Source organism: Calypte anna, chromosome 22 (genome assembly GCF_003957555.1).
Source record: "Calypte anna isolate BGI_N300 chromosome 22, bCalAnn1_v1.p, whole genome shotgun sequence".
Classification (NCBI taxonomy): Eukaryota; Metazoa; Chordata; class Aves; order Apodiformes; family Trochilidae; genus Calypte; species Calypte anna.
The window spans coordinates 2,094,864-2,107,331 of record NC_044267.1 but is presented as its reverse complement, the minus strand read 5'-3'; the positions used below and the strand labels follow the sequence as shown (position 1 = coordinate 2,107,331).

Genomic DNA, 12,468 nt, shown 5'->3' with positions numbered 1-12,468 from the left:
CCCAATCCTAAAACCAGCATCCCAACCCCAGTGATCCCAGTCCTGGGGCTTCAGCCAGTGGCCAGGACACGAGCTGTGTCCAGGAATAGCTCCAAGACCTGATTCTTCCCTTTATCCTTTATTCAGCTCTGCAGGGCAGGAGAGGACAGAGACATTTTTCCAGAACAGGGACATTTTTCCAGCCTCTGGCAGGAAGAGGGAGCAGCACAGGTTGGTCCCGTGCCCTGAGGTGCATCCAGTGAGCCCCCAGCCCCAAATAATTCCCCTTCATGCTGCTCAGAGCCCCAAAATGCAATTTTTTTTTCTTTTTACAGCAAAGAAGGTGGGATGTGCAGCAGGGAGCAAAGAACAGGAACAGAGAGTTTGGTCCTTTTAAGTGTCATGGGTTTGGTTTTTTTTTTTTTTACTTTGGCAAAGCTGAGAAGACTTTAAGTGACAAACCAGCTGTCCCAAGCAGCCACCCACCCACACCCTCCAACCCCCCCCCCAGCACCACCATTGCATCAGAGACATAAAGCTGGACACCCCCCACCCCAAAAGACCCCCTAAACCCCCCCACTCATCATCATACCCCCCCCCTCAAATTTGGGGAGGGTGAGGGGGTGCAGAGGTGTTGGTGATGCTCCCGAGGGGGTTGAGGCAACGCTGTGTCCATCAGGGATGCTGCAAGGGAAAGTTGGCACTGTCAGGGGGATTTTAGGGTGGGTGGGGGGTCTCTTCTCACCCTCCCAACCCCCCCTCTGCACTCACCCTGCCAGGCTAAGCCCAATAGATGGGGAGGATGCTGCAGAGGATGCTGGCGGTGGTCCCCAGGAGGGAGGGGTCAGCCAGGGGCAGGCTCAGCCTCTGCTCAGCCTGCAAGGGGACAGCAAGGGACAGGAGGGGTGAGTGCTGCACCCCACTTCTTCATCGAGGGGGGGAGGGCACTCCCCAGTCTGTCCCAAAGCCTCACCTGCCGGCGCTGGAAGGTTTGGGTGACAGTGTCCAGTCCTGGGATGTTGTCCTTGTCCACGCGGGTGACGTAGCAGGAGTGGTGGAGTCGGGATCTGTAGGTGACCAGCAGCTGATGGCAGAGAGAAATGGATCAGCTGGGTCCCACAGAACCCCACAGAATCACCAAATCACAGAACCAGAGAATCCCAGAGTCACAGAATCATATAATCACAGAATCATAAAGTCCCAGAAACCCAGAATCATAAAGTCCCAGAATCATAAAGTCCCAGAATCTCTGAGATTCAGAGTCACAGAATCATAAAATCACAGAAATCCAGAATCCCAGAGTCACAAAATCCCAGTCACAAAATCCCAGAGTCACAGAATATCACAGAATCACAAAATCCCAGAATCATTTGGGATAGAAAGCACCTCTGGGATCGTCCAACCCAACCCTTGATCCACTCCCCCCGTGGCTCCCAGCCCATGGCACTCAGTGCCACATTCCGTCCCTTCTTCAAAGCCTCCAGGGATGGAGAATCCCCCCCCTCCCTGGACACCCCATCCCAGTGTCTGATCACCCTCTCTGGGAAGGATTTTTTCCCAATCTCCACCCTACTCTTCCCTGGCAGAGTTTATCCCATTCCCCCTTGTCTGACTGATAGAACCCAACCCGCCCCTGGCTCCAACCTCCTTTCAGGGAGTTGTAGAGAGTGATGAGGTCTCCCCTGAGCCTCTTCCCCACAGGATTTTTCCTGGAATCCCTTCCCATCCCTTCTGCTCCTCTCACCCATTCCCTGTCCCCTTTTTCCCCAACTTTACTCACATTTTTGTAGTCATAGATGACCGTGGCCGGGTCCCCATCCCCAGCATCCAGGTAGAAAGTGGCCACATCCTCTTCCCAAGCCAACCCCCTCTGCATCCCCACCCGCAGCACCTGGGGAGGAGTTTTTTGGGATGGGAGGGGATCCCCAACACCTTCAGCAACCCCTGCCCGGGGTGACAGCGGTGATGGGAGAAGTTTGGGGTCCACAACTTACGGTGTCAGCCTGCTGCTGGCCAACCCACAGCCACATCAGCAGGATGCCGGCGACAATCACCACCAGGAGGACCACGACCACCAGGGTGATCAGGAGACACCGGAGGTGGCCGCAGCTCAGGAGCTTGCGGGGCAGCCAGCAGAGGAGGCGGGGCAGGAAGCAGAAAGCTCTCTTGAGGCAGCTCCCGCAACTCCCGCAACTCCCGCAGCCCTTGCAGCCGGGACACTTGAGGCAGCGGGGGAGGTGACATTTGGAGCAGCACATGGCACAGGGCCAACAGCATTTGCAGCACCCCTTCTCCTGGTCCTGCGGGAATGGGGAAAGCGGGATCAGGGAGGGAGGAGATGGGAGATGAAGGATGCGGGAGGATGGATTGGCCCCCCTCATCCCGCCCTCCCTGAGCTTCGGGAGGGCGGGATCCCGCTGGGTTTTGCTCCAGTGCCAAACTGGGATCAGGGAGGGAGGATGAAGGATGCAGGGATGGGTTCGCCCCCCATATCCCCCTCCCTAAGCTTCGGGGGGTGCAGGATCCGTCTGAGTTTTGCACCAGTGCCAAACTGGGATCAAGGAGGGAGGAGATGGGAGATGAAGGATGCAGGGAATGGGTTCGCCCCCCTCAGCCCGCCCTCCCTGAGCTTCGAGGGTGCGGGATCCCGATGGGTTTTGCTCCAGTGCCAAACTGGGATCAGGGAAGGAGGAGACGGGAGATGAAGGATGCGGGGGGATGGGTTCACCCCCCATTTCCCCCTCCCTGAGCTCCGGGGGGTGCAGGATCCCGATGGTTTTGCTCCAGTGCCAAACTGGGATCAGGGAGGAAGGAGATGAAGGATGCGGGGGGATGGGTTCACCCCCCATCTCCCCCTCCCTGAGTTCGGGAGGGTGCGGGATCCCGCTTGGGTGCCAAACTGGGCTGGACTGGGTACGGAGCATCTCTGGTGGGCACAGGGACCCCCGTGTCACCCCTCTTTGGGGACTCACCGGCTTCTCTTCAATCACCACCTGCTTCATGCTGCTCTCCATGGCTGCCTCCTCCTCCTCCCAGTGCGGGCAGCCCCGGAGCAACTGGGACTGCGGTTTTTTATACTGGGATGGTGGGTAGGGAGGGCAGAGGGGTGGGTGCGGGGGTGCGGTGGGGCTGGGGGGGTGCAATCCACTTCACCTCTGTTTGCTGCAGCTCCCCCTGGGAACCCTGCTGGTGGAGAGGCTCTGAGGACACTTGTCCCCAAGCTCACGAGGGTCACTCGGCCGCTCAGGAGGGAGGTGTCGGGGCCAAAGCAAACCCTGGAGCACCCTGGAGCTCTCTCTTCTCCAGGGTGGAGCATCCGGCCACAGCTGTGGGCAAGGCGAGACCTGGCTCTGTGTCCCTGTCCCCGGGCCAGCTGGGGCACCTGGAACCGCTGCGAAGGGGACATTAAAAGCTTTCCCACAGCCCGCCAGGACAGGGTGGCAGCGGGGTCACCACAGGGGGGGGGACACATCCTGCGACCACGGCCAGGGCTGGGTTCTATTCAGTGCCGAGGATTATGGGGGGCTCGGAGGGGTTGGTATGATGGGGATGGGGCTTTGGGGGGGGGTGTCAGGGGTGAGTTTGCTCATGGGGAGGGGGGGGTGACAGGGGGTGGCACCTCGGGTGGTGCAATCAGCAGAACAGGACATGAACCTCTCTCAGAGTTTGGCTCAGGGGGGGACCTCACAGTCACCCCTGGGTGCCCCCCTTGGCCTCCTGGGACCCCAGACTCTCTTTTTTTTCTTTTTTTTTTTTCTTTTTTTGTTTTGGGGGGGGGTGAGGGTGTGCACCCCCCGTCACAGCTGCCTCTTGTCCCACACTTTTGAGGAGCACGGGACACTTGGGAGCAGCTCCAAGGTGTTTGTTCCCCCACTCAGGAGTGGCCGTGGGGAGCCCTTGTCCCTTCCCTGGGCTCTCAGCACCCCCCTGACCCCAGGTCCTTGCTTGGGTGACACGGGCTCAGGGCCAGAGCAGGATTTTTTCTGGGGGGGGAGCAGAGCTGCCAGCCCTATGTCCACACTCAGCCATGTGCAGATTCCCAGCAGAGCCCCCAGACCCCCCCAGCTGCCCCCAATCCCCAGTTAATGCCCCAATTGTGCTCCTGGGGGGTGGGCAGGGTCCCCCTGGGGTCTTTTTTTTTTCCTCTCTATCCCTGCTGATCCCCTGAGCCTGGAGGTGCCCCCCGAGGATGCTCCCAACTGCTTTGGGGTGGAGGAGCAGGGTCTGGGGTGGTAAATGGGGGTTTGGGGGTGCTGGAGTGAGGGGATTGTGGGGATGTGGCACAGCCCCTCTGCCCCCCTCTGCACCTGGAGTCACTGGGTGACCATGGGCTGGAGGGGCTGCTGCCACCTTGCTCACCCCCTCAGGGTGGCACAGAGGGGACAGTGGCCACGGAGCAGGGTGGGCAGTGTGGCCAAGTGCCACCTCCTCCCTGCTCCTCACCCAGGGTGGGATGGAGCAACTCCAACATCCCTGGGACAACCTTGTCCCCCCTGTTTGGCCAGTGTGATGGGGACAAGGACAGGAGCAGCACAGGGAAGAGGGACCCGGGCCTTGGGTGGCACACAGAGAGATGACTCCTGAAGCAACTCCCGAAGCAAATCCCACTTTATTATTATTTATTATTAGTGATGATGATTGCAAGTGCTGTGGGAGCGCCGCGGTGCTGAGCCTCTGAGGACAGAGCACCCTCTTGGGGACACGCAGGGGACAGGGACAGGGAGGAGGAGGAGAGATCCCTGGGGAGCATGGGGACGGTGCCATCCCCACGTCACCATCCTGTCCCCCTGGGGGGGGGTCACTATGCCCAGTAGACAGGGACAGAGCTGCAGAGGATGTTGACGGTGGTGCCCAGGATGGAGCGGTCGGCCAAGGCCACCACATTGTCCCCAACCTCCTTCATTTCAGCCTGCAGGAGAGAGAACGGGGTGGGCTACCAGCCTTGGCTACTGGTAGCCATCCCTCTGGCAGAACCACAGAACCATTCAGGTTGGAGAAGACCCCTGAGCTCCTCCAGTCCCACCATCCACCCAACACACCCACTCCCACTAAACCGTGTCCCACAGTGCCACAGCTACACTTTTTTTATTTTTTTCTTTTTTTTTCCACAAGCCCTATCCTTCCCCGTGGTGGCCCAGGAGGTGACCAAAGGGGTGACCAACCCTCACCTGCCTGTGCTGGAAGGTTTGGGTGACAGCATCCAGCCCGGGGATGTTGTCCTTGTCCATGCGGGTGATGTAGCAGGCACGGTGACTCCAGGACCTGTAGCTGACCAGCAGCTGGGTACAAACAGACCCACCCGGGGGGGTCAGCTCAGCCCTGTCCCCACTGCTGTCACCCCCCACGTCCCCTGGGCTGTCCCCAGACCTTGCTGTAGTCATAAACCACCACGGCAGAGGCGTTGAGCCCATCCTGCACGGCGAAGGTCCCGGTCCTTTCCTTCTTGCTCATGGAGAGGTGCTGGGGGGGTGTCCCCTCTCCATCCAAACCCTGGATGGTCATCCTCAAAACCTGCCAGGTGAAGAGGAAAGGAGGGTTGCGGGGATTTTGGGGCTCTAAGCCCCACGGGTGGTGTCCCCGTGCTGTCCCCGTCCCCCCTCCTCACCGTCTCGGCGTGGGTCTCGGTGATGTGCAGCCCCAGGAGGAGGAAAGTGACAATGACAACCGTGAGGACCAGCACCACCAGCACCACCACCAGCAAGGACTTCAGCTGGGGGGGGCTGTAGGGCGGGCGGGAGGAGGCTGTGTAGCTCTGTGGGGAGGGGACACACAAAGGACAAACCCGGCTGAGCCTGGGGACAGGGACACGACAGCCCCAGGCTGGGTCCCCAAGCTGGGTGAGGAGTTTGGGGGGGGGGAGGTCCTTACCGGAGGTGCCTCCTCCATCAATGCCTCCTTGGAGCTCTCGTCCATCTCGCCTCCTGTCCCTTTGCCAGCCCGACCCGGGGAGGGATTTATAGGATCCGCAGGAAGGGTAAGAAGAGGGGGTTGGGGCCACCCTGGAGGCCAAGTGCCACTTGTGCTCTGTTTGCCGAGCCAAGGAGAGGGCGTGAGATCCCCCCCAGAGGGTGTGAACCCCCCCCCCCAAAGAGTGTGAACCCCCCCAGAGGGTGTGAAACCTCCGAGGGCTCTTTCCCGGCATTTGGGAAGGCGGGGGGGAGCAAAGTAAACAGTGGGCAGGCAGAGTGTTCCCAGCCTGAGGACTCAGCACCCTCAGAGCATCTCCCGGAGGATGGGGGGGGGGGTGGATACTGCACCCCTGGTCCCTGCAGCCCTGTGCCCAGGCAGCTGCAAACCCCCCCTTTGCCCCCCCTCCAGGAGCTGGCTGGGCTCTTTGTGTGCCCTGAGCGCCGTGCCTGGGACGGGACGGACGGGACAGAGGGGACAGAGGGGACAGATGGATGCGCGGTGCCTCCCCCATCCCCCTCTCTCCCCTGCAGCGTGAGCAGAGCACAGGGTGGGGGGGTGGTGGCATCGTCCCGGTGGGTTCCCTCCTATCCCCCACCCTGCTGCACCCCTGGAGTCCCCCAGCTCCCCCCTGGCAGCCTCGGGTTTGCGGGACACATGCGACAGGGATGCTGGGGCTGTCATTCAGCCGCATCCCTCTCCCCCATCCATCCCTCCCTCCCTCTCTCTCTCTCTCCCATCCTTCCCTCCCTCTTTCCCATCCCTCCCTCTTTCCCATCCCTCCCTCCCTTCCCGCAGCACAGGACCACGATGCTCTGCAGCGCAGCGCCTCGGGTGCCAGCAGCTTTCAGCGTTTTATACTGAAATCTCCCGGGGAAAAAAGAAAAAAAAGTCGCGGCTGCAACTCCTGGGAACGACAGGAGAGGGATCAGCTGCGGGAAGGAGAGAGGAAAAAAAAAAAAAAAGGAAAAAAAAAATTAAAAAGAGCAGGGCTAGGCCTGGGCGATGGAGCCGCGGAGAGGGAGGAGGATGCTGAGGGGTCAGCTCGCTGCTCTCCTCCTCTTCCTCGCCTCGGCCTGGTTCTGGGTCCCGGTAGAAGCTCGGAGACCCCCCAGGCCCCCTCCTTGCCCTCCGAGCTGCTCCTGCACCCGGGACACAGCTTTCTGCGTGGATTCCAAGGCCGTGCCCAAGAACCTGCCCCCCGAAATCATCTCCCTGTGAGTATGGGGACAGGGATGGGGACAGGGAGCAGGGCACTGTCACCCGGAGGGCTGGGCTGGCTGGGGAGGGGTTGGGGATGACAAGGACAGCCTGTTGGGGTTGGGGTTTTTTTTTTGTGCAAACGTGTGGGGTGTGGGTGTCTCTTGGGGACAGGAGTGGGTTGGGGACACCCCAGGGCTGGTTGCTGGAGACACCCCAGGGCTGGGCCCCGTGTCCTGCAGTGGTGGCAGGTCCCCGTGTCCTGCAGTGGTGGCAGGTCCTGCATCCATCCACCAGTGCCATCTGGAGCCCATCCCCACCTCCCTCCCCATCTGCTGTGACCTTGGGGACCAGAGCCCGGAGGGGACACGGCTGCTGGGTCCCCATTCCCCATCCCTGGGGACACAGGGAGGGGGCAATGACTCCAGAGCCTCCCATGGAAAGTGTGAACGCTTGCACACGCGTGTGTGCACACGTGTGTGGTGCTGAGGGGCCGGGGGGGTGTCAGAGCCCCCCTTCCCCGTGCTGCTGTCCCCTTCCTGAAGCTCGGTGTCCCCCACAGGACGATGGTGAACGCGGCTTTCACCGAGATCCGGGAGGCTGCCTTCGCACACATCCCCTCCCTCCAGTTCCTGTAGGTCCTCCTGATGTCCCCTCCCCCTTGTCCCTCCCCCCCCTGTGTCCCACCAGGGTGCTGATTCCTCCCCCCCATTTCCTCTTTTTGCAGCCTCCTCAATTCCAACAAGTTCACCCTGATTGGGGACAACGCCTTCGCTGGGCTGTCACACCTCCAGTACCTGTGCGTGGGGACAGGGACCTGGGGACAGGGACCTGGGGACAGGGAGGGGGTGGGGGTACCCCCAGGGAATGGTCCCCTCAAGGTGGCCGTGCCACCCTCTCCTCCTGCCCCAGGTTCATCGAGAACAATGACATCCAAGCTCTCTCCAAGGGCACTTTCCGTGGGCTCAAGTCCCTGACCCACCTGTGAGTACCCTCGGGGGAGTGGGGGGGTTTGTCCCCTGTGGTCCCCAAGGAGCACTCGTGGCCCTTCGTGTGTCACCTCCGTGTCCCCTCTTCATCCCCCAGGTCCTTGGCCAACAACAACCTGCAGACACTGCCCCGGGACCTCTTCAAGCCACTGGACATCCTGAGTGACCTGTAAGGCTGGGGTGGCATTGGGGACCCTCTGGGGTGAGGGTGACAATGCTGGGGGGGGTGTGACTGAGTGTTTTCCTTGGGACAGGGACCTCCGGGGCAACACCCTGTCCTGTGACTGCAAGATCAAGTGGTTGGTGGAGTGGTTGGAAAACACCAACACCACAGTCCCTGCCACCTTCTGCAGCAGCCCCGGGCACTTTGAGGGACAAAGGATCCGGGATTTGGCACTTGGGGACTTCCAGTGCATCACCACGGGTGAGGGACCACAGGCACCCATCACCCCCACGCCCAGGGGGGGGCTGGGATCCTCACCTTCACCTCTTTTTTTTTTTTTTTTTTTCCTTTTTCCTTTCCTTTCCTTTCCTTTCCTTCTTTTCTTCTTTTTGTCCCAGATTTCGTGGTCCACCAGGTGCTGCCCTTCCAGGCTGTCTCAGCAGAACCTTTTACCTATGCCAGTGACCTCTACGTGGCCCTGGCCCAGCCTGGTGCCAGCAGCTGTGCCATCCTCAAGTGGGACTACGTGGAACGCAAGCTCAGGGACTTCGACCACATCCCTGGTAAAGAATTTTTGGGGTGGGGAGGGTCCCCTCCTGGCTGTCACCCAAGGGTTTGGGTGATTGGAGATGACAACGTCAAGTTCTGTGCCCACTGCTGGGCCCCTCAGCTCAGGAAGGAGCTTGAGGTGCTGGAGCAGGTGCAGAGAAGAGCAAGGAGGCTGTGAAGGGATCCAGCAGAATTGCTGTGAGGAAGGGCTGAGGGAGCTGGGGGTGTTGAGGCTGGAGAAGAGGAGGCTCAGGGGAGACCTCATCACTCTCTGCAACTCCCTGAAAGGAGGTTGGAGCCAGGGGGGGGTTGGGCTCTTTTCCCAGGCAACTCTCAGCAAGACAAGAGGGCAGGGTCTCAAGTTGTGCCAGGGGAGGTTTAGGTTGGAGATGAGAAAGAATTTCTTTCTGGAGAGGGTGATCAGGCATTGGAATGGGCTGCCCAGGGAAGGAGTGGATTCTCCGTGTCTGGAGATCTTTCCAAAGAGCCTGGATGTGGCACTGAGTGCCATGGGCTGGGAACTGCAGCAGGAGTGGATCAAGGGTTGGACTTGATGATCCCAGAGCTCCTTTCCAACCCAAATGATTCTGGGATTCTGGGATTTTGTGATTCTGGGATTGTCTGGTTCTCTGATTTTGTGATTCTCTGAGTCTGTGCTTATCTGATTGTCTGATGTGGTGATTCTGTGATTTGGTGATTCTCAGACTGTCTGATTTTGTGATTCTTGGATTCTGTGATTTTCTGATGCTGTGATTTGGTGTTTCTCTCATTCTCTGTTTTCCTAATTCTCTAATTTTGTGCTTCTCTGATTGTCTGATTTTCTGGAATTCTCTGATTCTCTGATTTGGTGATTTTGTGATTCTGGGATTCTCTGCTTTTTTTATTCTCTGATTTTGTGATTCTCCAACTCTGTGATTCTCTGATTCTGTGATTTGGTAATTCTCTAACTCTCTGATTCTGTATTTCTCTGATTCTCAGATTTTTTGATTCTCTGATTCTCTCATTCTCTGATTCTGGGATTCTCTGATTATTTTATTCTCTCTTTCTCTGCTTTTTGAATTCTCTGCCCTGCTCTTTCTCTGTCCCTGTTCCCCCAGCTCACTCCGCAGTGCACTGCAAGCCCATCGTGGCTCAGGACCAGCTCTACGTGGTGGTTGCCCAGCTTTTTGGGGGCTCCTACATCTACCGCTGGGACACGGCCGTGGACAAATTCATCAAGATCCAGGACATCGACAGCCAGAAAACCCGCAAGCCCAACGACATCGAGGCCTTCCAGATCGAGGGCCACTGGTATTTTGTCATTGCTGACAGCTCCAAGGCCGGTTCCACCAGTCTCTACCACCTCAACCAGAATGGTTTTTACTCCCACCAAGCCCTCCACGCCTGGCACCGCGACACCGACGTGGAATACGTGGAAAACGAGGGGAAACCCCGGCTGATCATCTCCAGCAGCTCCCAAGCTCCCGTCATCTACCAGTGGAATAAGAGCCAGAAGCAATTTGCCCTCCAAGGGGAGGTGGGGGAGATGCTGGACGTGCAGATGGTGAAGCATTTCCAGGTGAAAAAGGAACATTTCCTCTGCCTCAGCCGCTACATCGGAGATTCCAAGGTGGTGAGGTGGGAAGGGCAGCGGTTCCTGGAGCTCCAAACCCTCCCATCCCGGGGTTCCATGGTGATGCAGCCCTTCCTGGTGGGACAAAAGCAGTACCTGGCCTTGGGCAGTGATTTCTCCTTCACCCACCTCTACCTGTGGGAAGAGGAGAAGCAGAAATTCCTCAAGTTTCAGGAGCTTTCCGTCCAAGCCCCTCGGGCGTTCCGGTTCGTTCCCGCTTCCGACGTCCAACTCCTCCTGGCTCCCAGTTTCAAGGCCAACACTTTGGTCTACAGGCACGTGGTGGTGGATCTCAGCCTCTAGCCAGGACACAGAGACACCCCCCCTGCATGCAGCCCCCCCACCCCCTTCCTCACCCACCCCCTCACCCAACCCCACGTGCCTCAGTTTCCCCTGGGAATTCTTGGGTTCCCCACATCCAGCACCCGGAGCCACCCCTGGGATGCAGGGAGGAAGGTGGGACCCCTCCCCACCCTGGGATGCAGGGAAGAGGGTGGGATCCCCCCCTGGGATGCAGGGAGGAGGGTGGGATCCTCTCCCTGGGACGCAGGGAAGAGGGTGGGACCCCCACCCGGTATGCAGGGAGGAAGTGGGACCCCCCTGGGATGCAGGGAAGAGGGTGGGAACCCCCTTGGGATGCAGGGAGGAGGGTGGGATCCCTGCCCTGGGATGCAGGGAGGAGGGTGGGATCCCCCCCTGGGATGCAGGGAAGAGGGTGGGATCCCCCCCTGGGATGCAGGGAAGAGGGTGGGACCCCCCCTGGGATGCAGGGAGGAGGGTGGGATCCTCTCCCTGGGATGCAGGGAAGAGGGTGGGACCCCCACCTGGGATGCAGGGAGGAAGTGGGACCCCCCTGGGATGCAGGGAAGGGGGTGGGACCCCCCCTCACCCTCTGGTGGGGGTGTGTGGGTGGCTCTGTCTGCTTGGGGGGTGTCATGGTAAGGGGGTTTGGGGAGTGGGGGGGCTGGATGGGCCCCAGGAGAGTGGGATGTTCCCTGGGATTTGGGGGGGATGCTCCTGGGAGGATGGGATGATGGAGGTGGGGATGGGATGTCCCAAGGGATGTGGGATGCTGGAGGTGAATGGGATGCTCACAGGAGGAAAAGGATGGGATGTCCCAAGGGATGTGGGATGCTGGAGGCCATTGGGATCCTCCCAGGAGGAAAAGGTTGGGATGCTGGATGGAGGTGGGATGCTGGAAGTGGATGGGATGCTCCCAGGAGGAAAAGAATGGGATATCCCAGGGCAGATGGGATGCTGGAGGCCATGAGGATATTCCCAGAAGGACAAGGATGGGATATCCCAGGGGATGTGGGATGCTGGGGGGAATAGGATGCTCCCAGGGGGAAAAGGATGGGATGTCCCAAGGGATGTGGGATGCTGGATGAGAGATACTGGAAATGGGTGGGATGCTCCCAGGAGGACATGGAATATCCTAGGGGATGTAGGATGCTGGAGGCCATTGGGATGCTCCCAACAGGAAAAGGATGGGATGTCCCAAGGGCTGTGGGATGCTAGAGGCCATCTGGATATTCCCAGAAGGACAAGGATGGGATATCCCAGGGGATGTGGGAAATGGATGGGATGCTCCCAGGAGGAAAAGGTTGGGATATCCCAGAGGATGTGGGATGCTGGAGGCCACTGGGATGCTCCCAGGAGGAAAAGGTTGGGATGCTGGATGGAGGTGGGATGCTGGAAGTGGATGGGATGCTCCCAGGAGGAAAAGGATGGGATATCCCAGGGCAGATGGGATGCTGGAGGCCATGAGGATATTCCCAGGTGGACAAGGATGGGATATCCCAGGAGATGTGGGATGCTGGAAGTGAATGAGATGCTCCCAGGGGGAAAAGGATGGGATGTCCCAAGGGCTGTGGGATGCTGGAGGCCATTTGGATATTCCCAGAAGGACAAGGATGGGATATCCCAGGGGATGTGGGAAATGGATGGGATGCTCCCAGGAGGAAAAGGATGGGATGCTGGATGGAGGTGGGATGCTGGAAGTGGATGGGATGCTCCCAGGAGGAAAAGGATGGGATATCCCAGGGCAGATGGGATGCTGGAGGCCATGA

At 59.3% G+C, this 12,468-nt stretch overlaps 3 protein-coding genes across 3 annotated transcripts; 1 reads left to right on the top strand and 2 right to left on the bottom strand.

The window, feature by feature from the left end:
- Positions 1 to 510: 510 nt before the first annotated feature.
- LOC115599558 (pulmonary surfactant-associated protein C-like) lies at positions 511 to 3,052 on the bottom strand. The gene is made up of 6 exons (XM_030464122.1): positions 2,952 to 3,052; positions 1,974 to 2,279; positions 1,760 to 1,870; positions 953 to 1,063; positions 751 to 855; positions 511 to 663 (listed from the first exon to the last, which is right to left on the bottom strand). Exons 1-5 carry the CDS (start codon positions 2,991 to 2,993, stop codon positions 760 to 762), a joined length of 666 nt encoding a protein of 221 aa, XP_030319982.1. The 5' UTR covers positions 2,994 to 3,052; the 3' UTR covers positions 511 to 663; positions 751 to 759.
- Positions 3,053 to 4,677: 1,625 nt separating this feature from the next.
- On the bottom strand, positions 4,678 to 5,897 carry LOC103526348 (pulmonary surfactant-associated protein C). The gene is made up of 5 exons (XM_008491400.2): positions 5,848 to 5,897; positions 5,585 to 5,731; positions 5,347 to 5,490; positions 5,148 to 5,258; positions 4,678 to 4,888 (listed from the first exon to the last, which is right to left on the bottom strand). Exons 1-5 carry the CDS (start codon positions 5,890 to 5,892, stop codon positions 4,781 to 4,783), a joined length of 555 nt encoding a protein of 184 aa, XP_008489622.1. The 5' UTR covers positions 5,893 to 5,897; the 3' UTR covers positions 4,678 to 4,780.
- A 994-nt stretch (positions 5,898 to 6,891) lies between these two features.
- Positions 6,892 to 10,702, top strand: LOC115599557 (leucine-rich repeat LGI family member 3-like). The gene is made up of 8 exons (XM_030464109.1): positions 6,892 to 7,103; positions 7,649 to 7,720; positions 7,814 to 7,885; positions 7,999 to 8,070; positions 8,173 to 8,244; positions 8,330 to 8,499; positions 8,637 to 8,801; positions 9,885 to 10,702. The coding sequence occupies exons 1-8, from the start codon at positions 6,892 to 6,894 to the stop codon at positions 10,700 to 10,702; spliced, it is 1,653 nt and encodes a 550-aa protein (XP_030319969.1).
- The last annotated feature ends 1,766 nt before the right edge of the window (positions 10,703 to 12,468 follow it).

What these genes read in the sequence shown, in the direction of transcription:
- LOC115599558 (XM_030464122.1), bottom strand. Translation starts at nt 2,993, where the DNA reads ATGGAGAGCAGCATGAAGCAGGTGGTGATTGAAGAGAAGCCG. An exon ending in TGGTGATTGAAGAGAAGCCG is followed by an intron (nt 2,280 to 2,951) that starts GTGAGTCCCCAA and finishes CCATTCCCGCAG; the next exon opens with GACCAGGAGAAGGGGTGCTG. An exon ending in GCCAGCAGCAGGCTGACACC is followed by an intron (nt 1,871 to 1,973) that starts GTAAGTTGTGGA and finishes ACTCCTCCCCAG; the next exon opens with GTGCTGCGGGTGGGGATGCA.
- LOC103526348 (XM_008491400.2), bottom strand. Translation starts at nt 5,892, where the DNA reads ATGGACGAGAGCTCCAAGGAGGCATTGATGGAGGAGGCACCTCCG. An exon ending in CCGAGACCCACGCCGAGACG is followed by an intron (nt 5,491 to 5,584) that starts GTGAGGAGGGGG and finishes TTCACCTGGCAG; the next exon opens with GTTTTGAGGATGACCATCCA. An exon ending in AAACCTTCCAGCACAGGCAG is followed by an intron (nt 4,889 to 5,147) that starts GTGAGGGTTGGT and finishes TCTCTCCTGCAG; the next exon opens with GCTGAAATGAAGGAGGTTGG.
- LOC115599557 (XM_030464109.1), top strand. Translation starts at nt 6,892, where the DNA reads ATGGAGCCGCGGAGAGGGAGGAGGATGCTGAGGGGTCAGCTCGCTGCT. An exon ending in ATCCCCTCCCTCCAGTTCCT is followed by an intron (nt 7,721 to 7,813) that starts GTAGGTCCTCCT and finishes CTCTTTTTGCAG; the next exon opens with CCTCCTCAATTCCAACAAGT. An exon ending in CTCAAGTCCCTGACCCACCT is followed by an intron (nt 8,071 to 8,172) that starts GTGAGTACCCTC and finishes TTCATCCCCCAG; the next exon opens with GTCCTTGGCCAACAACAACC.